The sequence below is a fragment of the Equus caballus genome, chromosome 15 (assembly GCF_041296265.1).
Source record: "Equus caballus isolate H_3958 breed thoroughbred chromosome 15, TB-T2T, whole genome shotgun sequence".
In the NCBI taxonomy this organism is placed as follows: domain Eukaryota; kingdom Metazoa; phylum Chordata; class Mammalia; order Perissodactyla; family Equidae; genus Equus; species Equus caballus.
This window is the reverse complement of record NC_091698.1, coordinates 86,377,678-86,397,513: the sequence shown is the minus strand read 5'-3', so window position 1 is coordinate 86,397,513 and position 19,836 is coordinate 86,377,678. Positions and strand designations below refer to the sequence as shown.

The window sequence follows — 19,836 nt, the reverse complement described above, 5'->3', positions numbered from 1 at the left end:
ATGCAGAGAAGAGGAGATGGGACGGACAGAAGACAGCGCCCAGCTCCAGCAGGAGCTCCCACTTCACCCTCAGGGAAGAGGAAATGCCCCATTTTCCTCATTCACTTATTTTAAATTGCATTCATTTTGAAATATTGTCAGTCTTAAATTTGTTTTTGGAAGGGAAAGCCTAGGGAGGTAGGAGCCTGCACGGACAGAAGAGTGAAGAGGAGACCTCACTCAGTGACTTCGACCTACTGACAAGGTGGTCGTGGGAAAGAGGAATGAAGCCCAGGGGGATCTTTTGAGGGAAGAGGACCCCGCAGGCGGGGCACACGGGCCAGGGAAGGGGCAGGTGCAGATGAGGGGCTGGTGGAAGCCCCACAGCAGGGCACACAGCCCTCAGGCCCTGCTGCGGCCCCGCCCACCTGCCCAGCCACAGTCCTGCCGCTCTCAGCTCCCCACCCCCCCCTGCGCCCTGTGCTCCACAACAAACTTCCATTCCTGAGAAGGCAGTGCTGTCGTGTGCCTCGGAACCTGTGCACGTGTTACCTCTTCCTGCAATGCCTTTCCTCCCTCTTCCCTCAGTTCCAGTTCACCCTTTTACAGCCAAAACCACCTCCTGCTGATGTGTGGCTGGCCCCAGGCAGAATTAGTCCAAGCCCCTCGGGGCGACGCTCTTCCCGACATGCCGCACCCTCATCCTATCATGGATACGAGGAGTCCTCTAGGCTCCGGGAGCCCCAGTATCTAACACAGCGCTCAGACATGGAAGGTTTCTGTAGTCAGCTCAAGAATGGTGCCCCGCAGGAGCTTTTAAAGAGCAGGTGTCACATTCTGAGGTTAGGAAATGCTGGCTGGACCCTCACTGACACTGCCTGGGAAACCGCTAATGGGCAGGAGGGGAGGTAGGAGGATCCACGAGAGCACTCAGGGCAAGGAGACTGGCAGAGGGGAAGGGGCAGAGCCCTGGGGAGGCCACAGTTAAGGGACAGAGGAGGATGCTGCGGAGATGGAGGAAATAGGGAAGAATCTTAGGGACAAGGTCAGGAAGGCCTAGGAAGGCAGTTTCAGAAGAAAGGGTCAAAGGCCTGAGAACTAAGATGAGACTGCGAAAGGAGGAAGGATTCTTGACCCTTGGTAAGCCATTTAGAGAACAGGGCTGATGGCCAGTTACTCCTCTGTCGTCTGAGGGGCACTTGGGAGTCTTGAGAGCTACCTGTATTTCCCCAACACTCTTGTTCCCTGCAGCCAGCCCTCCTTCGGCCCCCTGGCAGAGCCCCAGAGGGGCGAGCGTGGTATTCCCACCAGGCTCCAGGTGCAGCAGGAAGACTAAATTCTAATTCCTTCCAGCCCCATTCCCTGGTTGCTTCGTGAGCTTGTTGCCAGCACGTACTCTGTGGCCCTGGGTCCCGGGTCTGAAAATGGCCTCAGCGGTGCTGGCACATGTATAGGAAGCCATGGAATTTTCCACAGACATCTTTAGATGTGTCATATGAATAAGCAACAGCTTTACTAGCAGAAAATATATTTTGTGTGCAGGCCTATACATCTCAAGTCACACATACCTAAAATATTTTAAACTAAGTCAACTTTTAAAGATTTTCTGTTAATGGTTATTGATTACCTTTATTGGTTAGGGGTGAGGAAGCAGATGCCAAAGGTTCAAGGTTTTCTAGGAAAGCTTTTGGTGATTGTTGAAGCTTGGTGATAGGTACATGGGAGTTCATTATACTACTCTCTCTACTTCTGCGCATAACCGAAGAGGTTGAAAATAAAAAGGTCTTTTTAAATTTTAGTAGAAAACTTAAAATTGAGAAAACGTATGTATTATCTTAATTTTCCCTATCAGTTGAGAAAAGACCCCCTTTTTTATTGCAAGTGAGGGCAGGCCTCCATACTGCTTCTTCAAGGGAGCACAGTTTGAGGACCACAGAATTTTCTAGAAGCTCTTCCTGGTCTAAAAGTCATTGTGTCTAAGCTTCTGGCCCCAGGGCTAAGGGAGAGCAGAAACAGCACACGCATAACAAGGGGCTAAAAATTCCAGGGGGCAGGAGCTGGGCGACTGACCAGATGGAGAGAACAGCCCCAGGCCTTGAATTTCCATCCCAGAGACCACACTTCACGCTCAGGGTCAAGTGCCTGTCTTCTCCCAGACCTGAGACAGGCTACTCCTTTTCCCAGGCTCTTCCAGGAGAGTAATTTCTGCCTTCCTGGATCCCAAAGGAACTGGAAACAATCCAATCAAGTAGCCAAACCCCCACCTTGTTCTGAACTTTCTCTAGAGCCAGCTCACACGATGTAACGGGGATCCGGCCTTCCTTTGTGGGCCTGGGGTAAGGACTAAGTGAGAGCGATGTGAAATGCCCCAGGTGGTGGCAATTCACGCATTTCCAGTGGGAGGTCAACACTCGCTTCTCTACTAGTCAAACACTGGGAAAGCCTGGTGGATTCCTCTGAGGGAGGGGGGCTGCTGAAGCCCTCCACAGGCTGGCTTCCACCCACACTCAAGACCCCCACGGAAGCTTCTCTTAGAAAAGTCACCAGCTACCTCCAGGTCCTCAGATGCACTGGGCATGTCTCAACGAATTCAGCTTCCACACAGCTGGGCGGCCACTCCCTCCTGAAAACCCTCTCCTTTCTGAGACACGGCTCTTCTTCCTCCCAGGACCCTCTGCTGTCCCCACTGCTGGCCACCCCTCCTGTCTACGTGGCCCATAAAGGCTGAGGTTTCTGTGGACACAATCCTAGGACCTGGCCTCGGCCCTCCCCGTCTCTCTCCCAGGTGAGCACGTTGGCTTCCATAGACTTAAATGCCAGCCCCTGCTCTTGACGCGCTCCCACCTTTACATCTGCAGCCAGGACCTCCCTGTGCGCCAGGCACCTCAGCATCTCAACCCGAACTCTTGATTCCCAGCGGTCCCAAACCCATTCCCTCCCTAGTCTCCCCATCTGAGGAAGTGGCACAACCATCACGCAGGTATTCAGGCCAGACCTCTGGAGTCATCCTTGAGCCTCCCCTCCAACAGCAACCCTTACTGATCCCATCTCCAAAACACGTCCCGAATCTGTCTTCTCTGTCTCTATTGCTGCCCCTTTAATCCACATCAAATCATTCCTCCGCACAGAAACCTTCAGCGGCTTCCCAGTGTATGCAGAATTCAACCAGCTTCTGGCCATGACCTGCCAGGCCTGCATGACTGGGCCCCTGCTTCCTGCCCAGCCTCGTCTAGCCTCACTTTCTCCTTTGCTCATCTCACCCTGGGCATACTGGTCTCCTACTTTGCCAAACAAGTCAGGGCCTTGCTTGTGCTGTGTCCTCTGCCTAGAACATTCTCCCCACCCCGTTCCTCATAGAGCTACCTCTTCTGTTCCTGTAGGTCTCAATTTAAAGGCTACCTGTTCCAAGAAGCCTCTCCTGACGACCCCACCTAAAGCAGGCCTCTGTTATCCTGCATTTCAGCCCCTTGTTTACTTCTTTTCTGCCTGTCTCCCCTATCAGAATGTCACTCCAAGAGGGCAGGAATTATACATGCACAGAGCCTAGTACACTGCCTGGGACACGGTACCTGTTCAGCACACATTTCTTGAAAGAACAACGCAACCAGGCACTGCCTAGGGATTAAGCAGTTCCCTGTAAGTGTGAGAGGTTAACCTGAGGGGAAATCGAGGTTCAGCCAGGGCCTGATGACAGCCCCAGAGGGTGGCTGAAGCTAACTTCTGGTTTCTGGTTCTGCGGGACGGGCTGCGGCCCAGGCAGAAGGCACCTCACCTCCCTTTTCCAGCGTGCCAGCCACTCGTCCCGCTTGCGCTTGCTGATGTAGTAGGGGTCCCCCGCCTGGAAGGTGAGCCGCGGCATGGGCCGCTGGCGGAGGCTGGACTCCCAGCCCAAGCCACCCCGCAGCCGGCCCCGGGAGCCCTAGGACAGAGAGACGACAGAGAGACAGACCGGCATTAAGATGGGCACTGACAGGCCCGCCGCAGGGTTTGTTCCTCCTGGAGGGGAAACTGAGGAGGCACTCACCTCGAACAGAACACAGGAGCTCTGACTCCTGGCTAGAGAGGTCAACCCTGCGAGTGCTGGGCAAGCCCATCTGGGCTGGAGAAGTGAGGGACTGGGAGGGCGGGGGGCTCATGGATAGAAACCATAAGGGGAGGTGCTTGGTCTTGGAGGGGAACCAGCTGGCTGCCTTTTTGGGGGACTTCCGACCTCCACACCCACTTCCTTTCCTCCTCACAGAGGGGCGGGTAAAGAAGCGGGCAGGGGCCACCTCAGGCTCCCCTCACACACACTCGCCATAGTCGGTCAGAGCGGTGGCTTTCTTCTCCTAGCATCAGGATCCATAGAGCCCCTGGGGACTGAGGAAAACACTTGCCTCCATTTTCATGGATTCGATGTTGGTCTCCTTCTGTTCTTTGCCTGTAGAGAGGGAAGAACAAAGGGACTGTCGGCGGAGTTACAGGAGTGGCTCAGAGGCCCCACCTTGTGCCTGGGGTCCCTGCCACGGGGGTCCTCCAACCATTTAGTTGTTCATGTATCAAACCTGATGGCCCACCATGTGCCAGGCACTGTGCTGGCCCCAAGGACTCAGAGCAGGGCCAGAGCAGAGAAAGGACTGGGGCAGGGTTGAAGGCCCAAGTCCAAAGGAACAACAGAAAAGCCAGGGCTGTGGTTTCTGGCCCACTGACTCTGACTCAGGCACACAAAAGAGTGGTCTAGAAACAGCCCCACTCAGTTCCTCCCAGTCAACAGAGCTCCCTTCCCTGAGGAGGGGCCAGACTGCACAGCCTCGGCCAGCACGCTGCCAGAAGGGGGCATTTCCTTCCATATGTGGGGTATGGCAAAGATGCCCTAAGGGTTGGTGGGGCACGGGGCGACTGGAGCAAGACTCTGCTGAAGCAACACAGTCTCTATGAGACTCAGTTTCCTCATCTGGAAAATAAAGTTCCTGGAGATGATTTCTAAGGTCCTCCTGCACTTTTCAATATTATGGTTCTATTATGACCATCTACCTCTGTACCCCTATTCTCCACCCCACTCTCAGGTCCCTGAGCTCAGCCTTTATTCTAGAAGATTTGGATTCCGGAGGTCTCCGTGTGACCTCTGGAACCTTTCCTAGCCTAAATCAAGGCCGATAACCACTGTAAAATCTCTAGGTTACTGGGAACATTAAGTGCCTAGAGCAAGGCTTGGCATACCATAGCTGCTCAATAAACGTTATTTTGTTCCCCTTCCCTAAGACAGCCTTTCCCTGCCCCCTTCCCGGCAGTTCCTGGAACGGAGGGCTCAGGGGACAAAAGCCCCAGCAATTCTGTCTCCAGGACCACCTCTCCCCGTCCTTCTCCAGCCGCAAGCAGGAGGGCTCCTCCGGAACATCCCTGCGTTCCCACGGGCGCTCGCCTCCCGACGCCCTCCCTGGGCCGGCCCCCGCAGGCTGCCCCTTGGCTGCGGGGCGCCGGGTGCATGACGCCTTCTTGAGCCTCCCGCGGGAGGTCGGGGGCGGGGGCCTTCCTCTCACCTGGGCCCCTGAACGCCTTTGTCTGAAGCCAAGAGTATCGAGCTTGGGCCCAAAGCAGGAAGGTCACTAAGGCTGGCTCACAGTGGCGAGGGGGTGGAGCGGGAGGGGGGCAAAAGCGGAAAAAACAGCCCCTACTTCATCTCCTGGCTCTGAAGCGGAAACCAGCCGCGGCACTGAAGGCCCCTGAATCCTCGGCCCCCCCAGAGGAGGTTTCTTGCCCCCTCTCTCAACGGAGCAGACCTGGGGCTCTTCCCCGCGTCTGCCCCAGGGGCCAGGGCAGCCCTGGGGCACAGCCACCCGGAGCCTGGGGAGGGGGAGGCAGGGTCGGCGCTCGCTCGCAGGGCGCCCTGGAGGCGGGGACCCCGGGGACTTCACGTGGGCGGGCGGCCCCGCCAGCGCCGAGGTGGCCGCCGAGGGGCGCGCGGGGAGGCGGCGCGAGTGTCCGGCGGGGGCGCGCGTGCACTCGCCGACTTGTGCACGACAGGCCTTGTAAGGTATGTCTCCCCTGGACTTTCTGTCTCTTCGTGCTTCCTTTAGGCCCTGTCGTCTCACCACAGCCAGCTCCCCCACTCTTTCTCGGGCCTCGGAGAGCGGGCTCCCCCTTCCGCCGGCGAGGCTTTGGGCTGCCAGAAGGGGGCGCGCGTCCTCGGCTCGGGCGGCGGCTGGGTGAGGGGCTGGGAGGCCTTTGGGCCTCAAACGTTTCCTACCCGGGACCCTCCATGGCATCTGATTACACTTATGGGGAATCATTTCTTCATTAGAACGAAAGAAAATCAGGGCTGAAAGGAATTGTAGAGATGATGGAGTGCTTGTCCAGCCCCTAGATTTTGCCGATGGAGAAACTGAGGCCAGGGGAGTAGGGGGCTGGGGAGAAACCGCTGCCAGGGCTGAGGTCAGACTTGAGGCTTCCTGACTCCCAAGCCAGCTCATTTACACCGCACCACCTTGATGCTCCCCCAAACAGAACGACTTTTCCTCATGCACTTTCCAACTGGCTTCTTTCTGGAATTTTCTCCCTGACAGACTGCGCATGCCCACTTGAATGCTGTCACACACACACTTTCCAGCCGGGCCCAGCAAAACAACAAACTGGGCTGCCTCAAGAATGCCGCACTTGTCCTGAGTCAAGGAGGGTCAGCTGCTGGCGCAACACTCCCTCTGCAGTCCATCTGCTCCTGGCCCAGACCCAGGGTCACAGGCAGGGCCAGGTGGCTGTGTGCCTTCCAGGGTGGCCCTGGCAGGTTCGCACATGACCCTGGGCATTTCAGGTCCTGGGGGCAAGGGAGGCCAGGGTGCTTCTAACACTTACCTCTTGGTCTGAGACTATACTCAGACGGGGGCTACCCAAAATTCCCTTTAAAATAAACCCAAATCTCAGCCACATGGCTGAGGCCAGGCTTGCCTCAGAGGGCAGTCACTAGCCCAATGCTGGGTGCTCAACCTAAGCAGAGAGGAGCTTTGTGCTGACCCGAATCTGGTCCTTTACTAGTTGTACAATCTTGGGTAAGTAACTTAACCTCCCTGAACCCTCAGTCTCCCCATCTGAAAAATGGGGATGATAAGAGTCTTCCCTCTGTGATCACAAAGATTAAGCAAGAGAATACATGAAGACTAGGGTTTCTCTAACTTTAATATGCATCGAAATCATGAGGATCTCTTTAAAATGTAGATTCTGATTCAGCAGATCTAGGGTGGGGCCTGAGATTCTGAATTTCTAACTTCCCAGGTGATGAAAGGTGACACTGTTGGTCCGTGGACCCCTCTGAGTAGCAAGGCTATCGAACACAGCACAGTTGGTATTCAGTAAAGGGAAAGCCACTTTACCATTGTCCCTATTGTCACCATGATGGCATCAATGCTAGGAGTGCAGGAGCAGTCCCAAGCCACCACCTGCCTGTCCAGGTGGCTCTCATCCTTATTACTCATCATCCCCCTGTCCCTCCTTCTCCTGGCTGTACTTTCAGGATCTGGAACTCCTACGTACACACAGGAGGGTGCCCAGGCCACAGGAACACTGCCTTAAAGTCCTTCCTTTTTCCTGTATAGGAACTAATAAGAGGGGTTCCAGGAGAGACAGATGGAGCCCCCTAAAAGAGGCCTGGAATGAAGGGAACTGAAAGGAGACCACAGCCATGTCACTTCCTCCCTGTGGCCTTAGGCTCCTTCCTCAGAAACAAGCAGCCGAGTATGCATTCTGAGTGGCTGACTGCTGAGCTGTGGCCAAACCTCCAGCAGGCCACTCCATCACCTCACAGGTCTCAGCGTCTGGGTGATTCACAGAGGCCTTCAAGGATCCCACCAGCTCTGATCCCGCCAGCATCTCCCCTGCCTGGATGGCTGGGGCCACACACGAGTGCTCCGAGGCCAAATTTTGGAGATTAAAGAGACTTGGAGCACTTTTTCCCCACCATGCTCAGCACTAAGATTCTGAGAAAGATCCACCCAGTGTGTGAAAGTCCCAACCCCAGGAGGCACCCTTGAACCATTTCCCACCGTGTCCCTGGCAGCAGTCCACCTCTCTCCATCTCTGCTGTCACCTTGCTCCTCAGATCCACCCTCCTCCCCTCGGCGCCTGCAGCAGCCTCGTAACCGCTCATCCTGCTTCCCAGCCCCTCTGCTCCACTCCAGATGGCAAAGTGATCTTTTCAAAACGCAAACCAGATCATGTCACCCCCTGAGAGGGCAGCCTCAAAGGCCAGCTCTGGTCCTGTCTGCTGTCCCCCTCATCTCACACCCCTGCGCTCTCTCCGCTCCAGCCCTGTGCAGCCTTTGCATCAGGTCCCTGGGTGCCCTGCTCCCTCCTATCTGGCAGTCATTATAGCTCCTCTGACTGCCCCCCTGCACCACCCTCACCAGGTGAACCCCAGCTCATCCTTCAGTTTAGGGGTAACAGCCCAGGCCTGATGGGGTTTTCTATTATACCTCCTCATAGCACCATGTTTATTTTCCCTTCAAGAACTTATCTCTGTATATAATCACGCACTTTTATGTGTGGATTTCTCATTAATGTCTGTCTCTCCAGCTGACTGTGAGGTGTCTGAGGGCAACAATCAGGTTTTGGTATGATGGTTTCCCCAGATCCTGGCACCCACCAAATGGGTATTTAATAAACACCTGTTGACCAACTGAAGAAGGAGCTCCTGAGAACAAATGGAAATGGAGACAGGGAAATCCCAAACCGAAAGCAAACTCTCCAGGGTTAAGAGCAGCCTTGGAGCTGTGGTTCCATCCTGCCAGGCAGGAAGGACTGCCCTGGCCCTGGGCAGCAGCTAGGCACCAGTCGTGGTGGGGGTCCCAGGAACCCGGGAGTCAGCTGACACCTGTCCATAGGGAGCAGCACATTTGATAGGAGGGCCTGGCAGGTTCCCAGGTTCCGCTCTTGCACACCTGGCCTTTTTAATGGGAGGATGGTGTCATCTCCCTTTCCTCCTCTCTTTCACTCCGCTCAGGCCCCTTGAACACCCCCTCCAAGTGTCAGGACTTCCCAGGAGGTGCTCAGGTGAGGCTAGGCATCTGGGATGGTTCAGAGTCCACTGGCCCCAAGCCCCATTCCAGAACAGCAGGGGATGGTGGCAGGGCACACGGACTCTGAAACCAGAGATGAGGATGGAATGAATCCTGGATCTGGCACTTACAGCCGTGGGGTCCTTGAGTAAGTCATTTCATCTTGTTAAGCCTCAATTTTTTCCCACCTTAAAATGGGGATAATAATACCTCTTGAAAATTATTCAGAGGAGTAAATAAAATGACGAATGCAGAGTACCTCAGAAAGTACTTTGCACATAGTGGGAGCATCATAAATGGCAGTTGAATAATAAATGAATGAAAGATATTTTTTAATAAATTTGGAAATCTCTTTTCTGGAGATGCTCGCTATACTGCATGAATATTAGGTTTGGATGCATGCAAAATAAGTTATGCCAATTAATCGATTTACTCATTCCATCATCCACACTTGGAAGGAAGACTTTCTGAAATTAAAATGCACATATGCAAAACAACCTGGCAGGGCCCTGGGAGGATCAAATGTGATAATGTATGAGAAAGCGCTCTGTAAACTGTGAAGCCCTGTACAAATGCTAGTTGTCCTCATTACTAACATGTTTACAGCTTGGTTGGCCCTGAAATCTCTGGCTTAACCTGAAAGAGAAAAGTGGGCAACTTTCCAGGACTCCAGGACCGGGCCAGAAAGTCCCCAGAGGAAGAGGCCTGGGCTGGGCAGTGCACAGGCCACCAGCCCCTCTCCCAGCTCCTCCCCACCCGCCTCCACCACAACCAGATTTTCAGTTGAATTGACTGAATAAACTACGGTGGGCTCAGGACATCTGCCCTGGGGAAGGCTAACTGGGCTTTTAATGCCCACATGGGCATCTGCTGCCCTCGGGTGCCCAGGCCGTGGGCTATAAACAGATGATCCCTGAGAACCACGGGTCTGTGGGACAGTAAGCAGGCCAGCTGGGGGCTGAGGGAAACCAAGGTGCACAACTAGCCTATGGGGGCGGCGGGGGGTGTGGGAGATAGCTGTCACCCCCGTCCAGCAACCGTTGGCATCTGCAAACCCACTGTTGCCAGATCTAACTTTTTTGTTTTTCCATGAGAAGCCAAAACTCCAGATTTTTATGCGAAATTTCTTGATTTCTAAATACTGGCAACTAATTTTTCTAAATGTTTAAAACACTATGTGGGCCAAATAAAGCATGTGTGAGGGCGCATCCAGCCAGCGGCCTCCAGGGCACAGCCTTGGCAAGTGGATCTTCAGCTCCCATGCCCAGCCCAGCCTCCTGGGACCTGCTGGGCCCCACATCTCTGGCCTTCAGAGGAATCCCGGCGAGCCCGAAGAGGCTGCCCCTTGTGTCAGGGACTCACCCTCTTCTGCGGGGGCTCCTCGGCCATCCTTGGGGGTGCAGCAGCCATTCTCCACGGCTCTGGAGGCTTCGGTCGGGGTCTCAGCTGCACCCTCTCCCTCGGCTGGGGCCCCGCCCTTCTGCCCCCCAGCGGGGCTCCCCTCCTCTGGCTGGGGCTCACTCCGCTTCTCCAAGTCCCCGTTGGGTAACAGCTCTGAGGAGCCTGAGTCCTGGGCCATGGACGGGGACTTGGAGGTCACCGTGGGGTCCTTCGGCGTGTCACTGCTTTCCACCTGAAAAGATGAAGAAAGATAACGTGAGGGGACGATTAGACCAGTGGTCTCAGCCTCTTGTGGATCACTGACCCGTCTGAGCGTCTGGTGAAAATTATGAACCCGCTGTTTGGAAAATGGAGTTCACATAAACGTTCATGCAAACAAACACACTCACAATTTTGCTCTCAGTTTCAAGGGGTTCATGGGCCTGACCCCCTGACATCAAGGGGTCTGTGGACTCCAGCTTAAGAAACAGGAGAAGATTCCGAGCAGGTTTGCCAACCTGGTTCCACTGCCCAAGCTGCACCCAGCCCACCCCACCCCTCACTGAGGTGATGCAGGTTCTCAAGACTTCCCTGCAGCCCCTCTTGAAAACAGACGCTCCTCACTACCCTACTTCCGCTCAGGACACTCCTCAGAAGATCTCGTAACCCTGGCTGACCTGACTACCGTGTCAGAGCCCTCCTGGCTGTCCCCTTGGTCTCTCAAGGCCCAGACCCAAACGGCGACTAGCTGCCTGGCCGAGTGGAGTGTGAGGGTCAAAGGGGGCCTTCCACAAACAGCGTCCGTTCCTCTGGGCCGCAAAGCCTAGCACAGGTCTTTCCCTCAGCTTTGGCCTCCACAGGTTTTCCCAGGCATGCACACCCCAGCAGAGCCACGGCCCCAGCAGGCAATCTGCAGTCTGCGGAGGGCCCTCCCTAGCACATGGTCCACGTTCTTCCTCCGAAAGGCAAGGTGCTGTTTTGTCCCCAAGAGTCTAAGAACTGAACTTGTACAAGAGTTGCATCAAGAGTGATCATAACTGGCCGTAAGTGTCGCTGCGCAGTGGGCAAACCTCCTTCTCACTCGTTTCCCCCTTAGAGCCACCCAACCTCCCTGGGCAGGATTGCAGAGAATTTTGTGATTTACTCGAGGTCACACACTGTAAGGACAGAGTGAGCACAAGAGAGCCTGGTGAGCACTTTGTCCTTGGCCATACGGGGGCAAGCATCTCAGGAGGAATGGAGGTGTCCACTTGGGGCAGAAGAGGCAAGTGCCCCCTGTGCTCAGCGTTCTGCCACGCCCATGGGCACGAGGCCACCCTCAGCAGCCCTGCCCGCTGGCTCCATCTGCAGAATGCCCACCCCAGGGAAGGGCAGGGGACAGCAGCTCAGTAAACACATTGCTGGCCTGCGACCTCGGGTAAGGCACTGCTCAAGGGGGTGCCTCAGTTTCCCCACCTGTAAGGCGAGATGATTACGCTAGGCCAATGGAAGGGTTTTCCTTCTTTTTAAGTCTTTTTTTTCTATTTATACAAGTCAGACGTATATATTATAAAAATTCAAACCACACAGAAATGAGCAGTGTTAAAGAGTGAAAGCTCCTATTTCAATTCCCTGCCTCCAGAATCACTCCCCACAGGTAAACCATTCTGAACAGTTTGGTGAGTATCTTTTCCAGACGTTCTTTCTATGCAGCAACAGTCATGTGTAAGTTACATGTTTGTACATACGTATTCACACACACATCCAGATCAAGAATTTTTTTCTAATAGGGTATCATACTACTCATACTGTTCTGCGATGTGCTTTTTCATTTAACAAGCAGAGTGGGCATCTCTCCATCCCAGTGCATATGGATCTGTCTCATTCTATTTCCCAGCTGCTCAACAGTCTATTGAACGGATGTTCCATCATTTACTCATCTGCTCCCTATAGGGGGCCTTTGGGCTGATTTGGTTTTTGCTCCAACGAACCCCCTGCACTTAAAGCTCTGTGCACTTGTGGATTTCTGTAGGCCAAACTCCCAGAAGTGGACTGGCTGGGGTAAAGGGCCTGCCCACCTAAGTGCGTATATTCAGCCAAATTCCCTCAAAAGTGTTGTACAACTCAAGCATATCCCAACACTTGAGAGCACAGGTTTCCCCAGGCCCTCCCTGCACAGCCCAACAATCTCCAACCAAGACTGCTTTTGCTCCAAGGGTCTATGACCTCAACTCGGATTTGATGAGGAAGCCCAGAGGTGGCAAAAATAAAAATAAAAAAAATAAAAACTAGACTGCTCCCTGGACGAGGCTCCAGAGTAAGCAGAGGGCCTGCCAAGCTGTTCTCCTGGCTGAGGGGGGTGGCGCAGGGCAGGCCTGCTTCCAGGAGGAGAATCTCCCGCGGAAAGCAGCAAATGCATGCAGTCCTCAGCAGTTGACGGGTGGAGGGGCTGCAGCAAGGGGAAGGGGAGGCCTCTGGCGGAAGCAAGAAGTCCTCCACTAGGCTTGGCTGCTGAGGGTCAAAGCCAGCAGAGTCAAGAGGCCCAACACAGGAACAAAAGTGAGCAAGCAGGCCCTGTCTCTCCTCAGCCTCCATCCCGCGTGTCGGGACCTATAGACTCTGTCCGGGACTCTGATCTTTCCAACCTCCCTGCTCAAGCCAATGGGGCTCCCTGGCCTAGAATACCCCTCCTAGGTGTACGTCCCCCCACCCCGCAAGGTTCAGTCATGTGTGTGAGAAAGTCAGACAGCCCAGGCAACCTGGAGAGGGGGGCACACCCGGGCCCGCACAGCTGCCACAGAGCCCCAAACAGGGCACTCCCAGGGAGGTGCACGTGAGGGTCCTGCTGGCCAACTCGGGATGAGGAGTTTATGTCAGAACCAATATCTTACCATGGCCGTGTCCTCCTTTCCTCTAGCCACTTGCTGCCCCACAGACACTTCAAGTTAGGGCAGGCTCCCAGCCCCACAAAGCTGTTCGAGACAACTCCGCTGTCACTCACTTCCTGCCTGGGGACCACATGGCCTCCTCTCACCCTGGGACTCACTTCCTGTTGACTGCCAGTTCCATAGCATAGAGGGCCAGGAGTACCTGCTCTGAGACCCAACACAGCCCCAGGGTCCCAACCCACACTGATCCAGCACCCCTCCAGGCCTGCCCTGGAGGACCCCAGGCTGCAGCAGTATGAAACACAGCATCCTTCCAGAGGTGGGCGGATGAGGGGGAAGGGGAACACTCTGCACAGCTACAGCCCCAAGGTCAGCTCAGCTCAGCAGGCTGAAATCTCCCTGACCCCACCAATCCTCCCCCTCCTCTCTTCCTGACCGGGCCATCCTCTCTTGCCGCCCGCTCTGGTTCTGCATGAGCCTGAGTCAACCAAAGCCCTGGGATTAGGGGAGCTGCTGACCCCTGCCATGGTCAATCCTCCATCCATCTTACCCATCAAGAGCCTCCCTGAGCTGGCAGTGGGCCCTCACTGGCCCTTTCTGTGGGGCCCTGAGTTCCTGGGGAGATCAAATCTCCACCTATAAGAAACCACTGAGGGAGGAGGGAGAGCCACAGGCAAAGGGCCAGAAGCAACACTCGTTTTCTGGGGAGGGGCTGGGTGCTCTCCCTCAACTAAGAAGAGCATAACCCACCCGTGGAAGCCGCTGGGAGAGGCTACTGCAGCCAGGCCTGCACCCTTCTGCCCCCACCTCCACACCGTAGGCTCAGCGCCCTCCTCTCCTCTCCCCTGCCACCATTAGCTTGTCGCCTCCTAGAGGCAGGGCCTTCTCTGTATCTGGTTAGACTCAGCCTGGAGGAAGGCAGCTGGCAGTGCTCAAGATTCACAATTGATTCCTAATGCCAGAGACTAGGTTAAGAGTGAGAACATCCTGCTCATGTGCTTACAGGGAGTTTCAACTTTGTTGCATGTTAAAAAGTCTGCTTTTGTTTGCTTTTATTTTTACAGTTGCCTTGAAAGGAGAAACAGCACACTCTGAGACGCTCGTTTTTCCCATGGGGCAGGGGGTAGCAGCAGAAGCCCCTGACCCTTTTAGAAGGCACCCCAGCAGCTGTAGGTGACAATTTCCGCTTCCTCTGCTTCTCACCTGTGGGGTTGGGCGGAGGGGGGAGGGGTAGGAGAGGTGGCAGAATGGGAATGGCAGTGTGAGCACCTGTCACTTCTCCCTAGGGTGGGGGCAACAGATTTGAGTAAAGCTCAATCCTATCACCTACTGTGTGCCACCCACGCCCAGTAGGCCTCCTCCTGGATCTTCAGACCCTGCCCACCACTTCCTGGGGTCCCTCAGAGTTGCTCACCTTTGCCTTCCTTCCAGGCAAGACTCCACCCTGGGACACCTGCCTCCTGCTTCTCTGTTGCCCATCACCCCCTCCACGGGCCTCTCCTGGGCGCAGCTTATTCTAAGCTGGTGAAGGCAGCGGTTCTCAACTGGGGGCAACTCTGCCCCCCAGAGGACATTTGGCAATGTCTGAGACATTTTTGGCTGTCACATTGGGGTGGGGGGACTCCTGGCTTCTAGTGGGTAGGGGCCAGCAATGCTGCTAAATGCCCTACAGGATATGAGACAGCACCCACAACAAAGAATTACTTGGCCCAAACTGTCAATAGTGCTGTTGTTGAAAAACTCTGCCCAGGGTAGGGACACTGACCAGGGACTGCCTTTTCTGAGAAGCATTGTTTTTAAAACTTAAAAAAAAAATTGTGGTAAAATACACATAACGTAAAATTTACCATTGTAACCATTTTCAAGTGTACGATTCAGCGGCATGAAGTGCCTTCACACTGTTGTGCAACCATCACTACCATCCATCTTCAGAGCTTTGTCACCATCCCAAACTGGAACTGTTCCCATTAAACAAAAACTCCCCATCCCCTCCCGCCCCGGCCCCCGGTACCCACCAGGCTACTTTCTTTCTTCTAAGGAACACTTCAAAGTTGCCTGTCTCTGTTGTTCTTAGACACACATGAACCTGGAGGGATCTGTACTGGGCCTCGATCCTTGGAGCGATTAGCCTCACTGCCACCCCCGAAGCCCCCGGGGGGTTGGCAGGCTGAGGGTCCAGCCCGGGCCTGAAGGAGTGGGGGAAAGTCCACCGGGGTCCACTCATACCCCCGGCCCACCGCATGCCACACTTGTTTACAAAGTGCTTTCACACCCCATCTCATTACGCACTCCTCACGCTGTACCTAATTATTTGTTTACTGCATGTCTCCTTCCTTGACTGTGAGCTTTGCCTTATTTATCTTTTTATTTCTCTCCTTTCCAACCACTCCACCACGCACAGGATCCGGCATAAAGATGCTTATACAATTAGTAAATTTAATTATCACAATTATCCTGATGGGTAGCGTTACCCTCACTTTTCTGAGGAAAAGGGCTCCCAGCCTTGCCTCGGGTCACACACCTTCTAAGTGGTACAGCTGCCAGAATGACTCAGGTACATGAGAGGCATTTGAGAGCCGGCTCCCCCTCCGGGTTGAGTCTCCGGAAAAGCCCAACCTCAAATCCCAAGGGTTCCAGCGAGGAAAAGGCGGCTTTGATGTGCCCAAGCAGGGCCAGGGAGAGGCTGCCGGCTGTTTCCTTGGCAGCAGCCATGCAACGAAAAGCCAGAGGCGAAGCAAGAAGGAACTTTCTTCAGGAAACCTGTCCAGGCCAATGCCAATTCTCCGGCCCCCTGGCACCTTGTCCCTGATCTCCCCCTTTGCTTGAAGTCTGGACCAGACCCCAGAACTCCCGCCCCCATCCCACGAGGTGAGCCTTGTCTCCTGAGGTGGGACAGAGTGCTGAGGCCCCAAATAGGGAAGTGATTCTTCAGAGTTCCTTTATTGTACTTAGAATGTTTACAGACAAAAAATAAAAACCTGGCACACAAGGGGTGAGGGAAACAATTCAAGGGAGATGGGCCCCAGGCATCTGCAGGTGCAGGAGCCCATTCAATGGGGGCGGCCAGGGCAGCCCCATGTGCAGGCTCACCTGCGCCTGGGGCCGCTCCAGGAGGTGTGGAGGAGAGAGGCCCGGGGCAGCTGCCTCTCCCTCTGGAGGCCCCTGGAGGTTGGAGCCAGGGTTCTCAGCTGGCTCTGGGTACCTGCCACGCCCTCCCCTCTGGTGCCAGGAGCTGTGGCTGAAAGGGGCCTTCTCCCCTAGACACCTAGGTAGCTCTGGGGAGGCAGGCCCAGAGGCTGGCAGATGCTGGGCGGCCTCACCTCACCCTCCCCTGCCTCCCCACCACCACCACCTGACATCACCGCCATTGTGCCTTTCAGGCCCTTGGTGGCACTGAGCTCCATGCCAGCCGGGAACCCTGGCGTCTGGCCAGCCACAGCGTCTTATGTTAAAGACACACAGACACACAATCACACAAGCAGACACACAAGGGGTGTGCCACTGCCCACAGACACACACTCGCCTGCCTGCCGGAGACAGAGATGTGCGCAGATGCTGCCAAGCAATGTCAACAAAAACAAATAGTCCCCCTCCACTCCTCAGCTCCTGCAGGCCCGTCAGCCCCCCACCAAGCCCCGGACTTTCCCAGGTTGACTCTAGTTTCAGGAAAACAGCACACACGTCCACATAAGCAGGGCAGTCCTGCCCCCCAAAGCATTGGCACTGGGCCCGGGCTCCCCCCTTTCCTCTGCTCCAGGCCTTCCTGCAGCCCCTTCCCCTGGCAGCCCTGGGATCTGAGCAGCCAGAAGTGGCCTTCAGGCAGAAAGAGCCAGAGAGGTCCACCCCACGCCCACGCCCAGGAGTTGTCCCCAAATACCTCCCTGCTCAGCCTTCCTGGGGTGAATGCAGTCAGGCTCCAAGACTTTGGAGCTAGCACCCTGATCTCTCCAATTTCCTTCTCCCTGGCAGAGCGGCTGAAAGGGCCAGCAGCGAGGTCAACGCACAGCCAGACCAGAGGCCAAAGAGAGCCAACTCTGGAAAGTCTGGCCTCAGCCTGAGCACCCACCTGTTGGTCCCACCATTTCCCTCACCACTGAGGCTGGGAGCTGCCTTCCCTCTCTCCTCCTAGATGGGGGGTGTGTGTGTGTGTGTGTGTGTGTGTGTGTGTGTATGTGACTCAAGCCCGAGGAGCGAACTTCAGGGTTCAGCAAAGCCTTAGTGGTCACTCAGTCCGTGCCCCTGTTGGCCATGGCAAATGGATGTGAGAAGGAACATGCCTGGCAAGTGGCCAGCCCGCGAGGAGCCTTGCTTCCAGCAGGGACCGCCAATGTACCTGGAAGAGGGCCTGGTGGTGCTCTTTGAAGTGAACCTCGAAGGATTTCAGGGTGAGCTGGAGGCTCCCTTTAAAAAGCCATTATATATAGAAGACCCACGTATTTAAGTAAATCTCTTTTGAAGTTATTTCCATTTTCAACCTCTACCATCCACGTGTAGGGTGACAGGTTTGCTAAGAAGGGAACCCACCGTGGAAAATGGTGCTTTCTTTCCGGTGCCTCATTACCCTTTCTAAAGTTTCTAATGGGTATCTCCCCACCCCCACGGGGTGTGCTCATCCTGCCCCACCCTACATGACTTCATAGCTTTAATCACATCCCCTCTCAGGCTTTGTCTCTCCAGATTGGAGAGCATAATCTCTTTAGCCTGTCCTCACTTGGCAGCCCTGCCTTCCCCTTGATCAATTTAGCTGCCCTTCTCTGGAGCTGTTCCAGCTGGGTTATCTCTTTCTTGAGGTGGCAAAACCGAAACACACCAAATTCTCTAGGTGAAGATGATGAAAGAAAACCAGTGTCAACAGCTCTGCCCAGATGTGTGTGGCTGGCGAGTACCTGCAGCAACACGAGGAGTGCAGGTGCAGCTCGGGCTCCCGAGAACCCCCCGGAGGCCGGAACCTGAGGGAATGAACGACTTGCTGGAGGTGGCCCTGGAATGTGTGACTCTGAGGAAGAGGCCAGGAGGGATGAAATAAACAGAGATTTTTAGAAAAACAAAATGAAGATTCTAGGACTGCACCTAGACACTCTGCCAATAAGACCAGCTATCTAGAGTGGCCTCCCTAAGGGCCCTGCCAAATCCGCTCCCCTCCAGAAGTCTCGGCCTCTGACAATAACACTGACGTTGTCCCTGGGGCTTGTGACGTCTTTTGCCCCCACCTCTCCCTCACCCTGCCAATCCCGTCCCACCACTGCCTCCCCTCAACAGGCTCTCGGGTATTTTCTGCCCTATCTCCCTGCATACTCTTATGTTCAACCCATCATGCTCAGGGATGCCAGAGTGAGCTTCCCAAAACATGACTCCCATCACTTCACACCCCCACCCCCTCAAAAACCTTCCAGAGAAACACAACACATTTTTGAGAGGATAAAGTGTAAACGCCTCTGGCTGCCTGCAAACTGCCTCTCCAACCAGGATGGAAGGCGTTCACCCTCGCCCACTCTGCCCGGCCAGTCTGCTCATAGTCCCCGCTTTGGACATGGACCATGGACACATCCTCCCTCCACACCTTTGCTCAGGAAGGTCCTAGGAAGGTCTCCCACTGCTCCCTTAACTTCTAAACATTCCCTCCCTTCTAAGGCCCAAGTCCAGCCCCACGCCCCAACACGTCTTTGGCACTTGAAGTCCAGCCCAATGGCCAGGCTCTCGGTGCTGGATACCATTAGTGGGGGCCGAGTTGACTGATCTGCTGGGGGAACGAGCAGATGAATCTGCAGGGCACTGTTACATGAACAATCTCTAACCCCTATGTGAGACATGCGACAGCCCTATTTTCCTCACACCTTCAACGGTGGGGGAGGGGCAGCAGTGTGCTGCGGCAGGCCCACAGGTAGGGAAGCCCCCCCCCCCCCGAGGTCTGGGCCCAGGAACGGGAGAAAAAAACAGGGAGCACCGGGTCACAGAGTCAAGGTTCTAGGGGTTAACAAGGAACCATTCTGACTTGGACACGGAGAGGGTATTTGGGTTCCGTCTTAACTTGGAGAAGAATCAAAAGGTCCCATTAGGTTGGAAAAGGGGCCAACACTGCAAACTCCCAGCAGCCGCGTTCGCCTACGGGCTGGCTTATGCGGGGTAGCGGCTCCTGAACTCGCCCCAGCTCATCCCCGCGTCTTCTGCTGAGCGGGCAGTGCTGCCCTCCTGAACTCTCTCCCTCCGGCGGCGCCGTGTCGGAGGTTCAGCCTCCAACGTGGAGCGAGTACCGCTGGCTTTGGGCCGGCCTGGCTGAGCTCAGCGCCCGCTCCCAGCCCCCCTCTCCTCCTCTCCCTCGCCCTCCCTCCCTTTCTGGGTTATTCTTAGCAAGAGGTGACCTCAGAGTGCTCCCACTGAGCAAAAATAACCCTGGAGGAAGTTGGTGGGTATAAATCTTCAATGAATAAATACATATGGCTAGTAAACAGGGTATGGAGGCCCAAAGGGCCGGTCACCCCTCTGGACCCGGTGGGCAAGGGCAGAAACTGTCCTTCCTAGTGCCCCAGCTGTAAGCAGCAGGAAGGACAAAGGCGGTTGCAGGGCTGTCGGGCTTGTGACCAGGCAGG

The 19,836-nt window shown here is 55.1% G+C and overlaps 1 protein-coding gene and 1 long non-coding RNA gene across 15 annotated transcripts in view; one reads left to right on the top strand and one right to left on the bottom strand.

The window, feature by feature from the left end:
- DNMT3A (DNA methyltransferase 3 alpha) overlaps positions 1–19,836 on the bottom strand; it is a 129,469-nt gene that overhangs the window by 64,617 nt on the left and 45,016 nt on the right. For 10 of the 14 annotated variants that reach the window (XR_011426154.1, XR_002800263.2, XR_002800264.2 and 7 more), the window contains 3 exons: positions 10,365–10,635; positions 4,356–4,399; positions 3,752–3,898 (listed from right to left, as the gene is read on the bottom strand). Coding sequence is in view for 10 of the 14 variants with exons in the window: in XM_023619392.2 (XP_023475160.1) it covers positions 3,752–3,898; positions 4,356–4,399; positions 10,365–10,635 (462 nt within the window). In the remaining 4 variants the exon portion in view is untranslated. The remainder of the gene's footprint in view (positions 1–3,751; positions 3,899–4,355; positions 4,400–10,364; positions 10,636–19,836) is intronic. The other 4 variants (XM_070235776.1, XM_070235778.1, XM_070235775.1 and 1 more) reach the window with 1 other exon arrangement.
- LOC138917709 (uncharacterized) lies at positions 5,855–8,480 on the top strand. The gene is made up of 2 exons (XR_011426156.1): positions 5,855–5,992; positions 7,545–8,480. It is a non-coding gene; the product is annotated as an uncharacterized lncRNA (long non-coding RNA).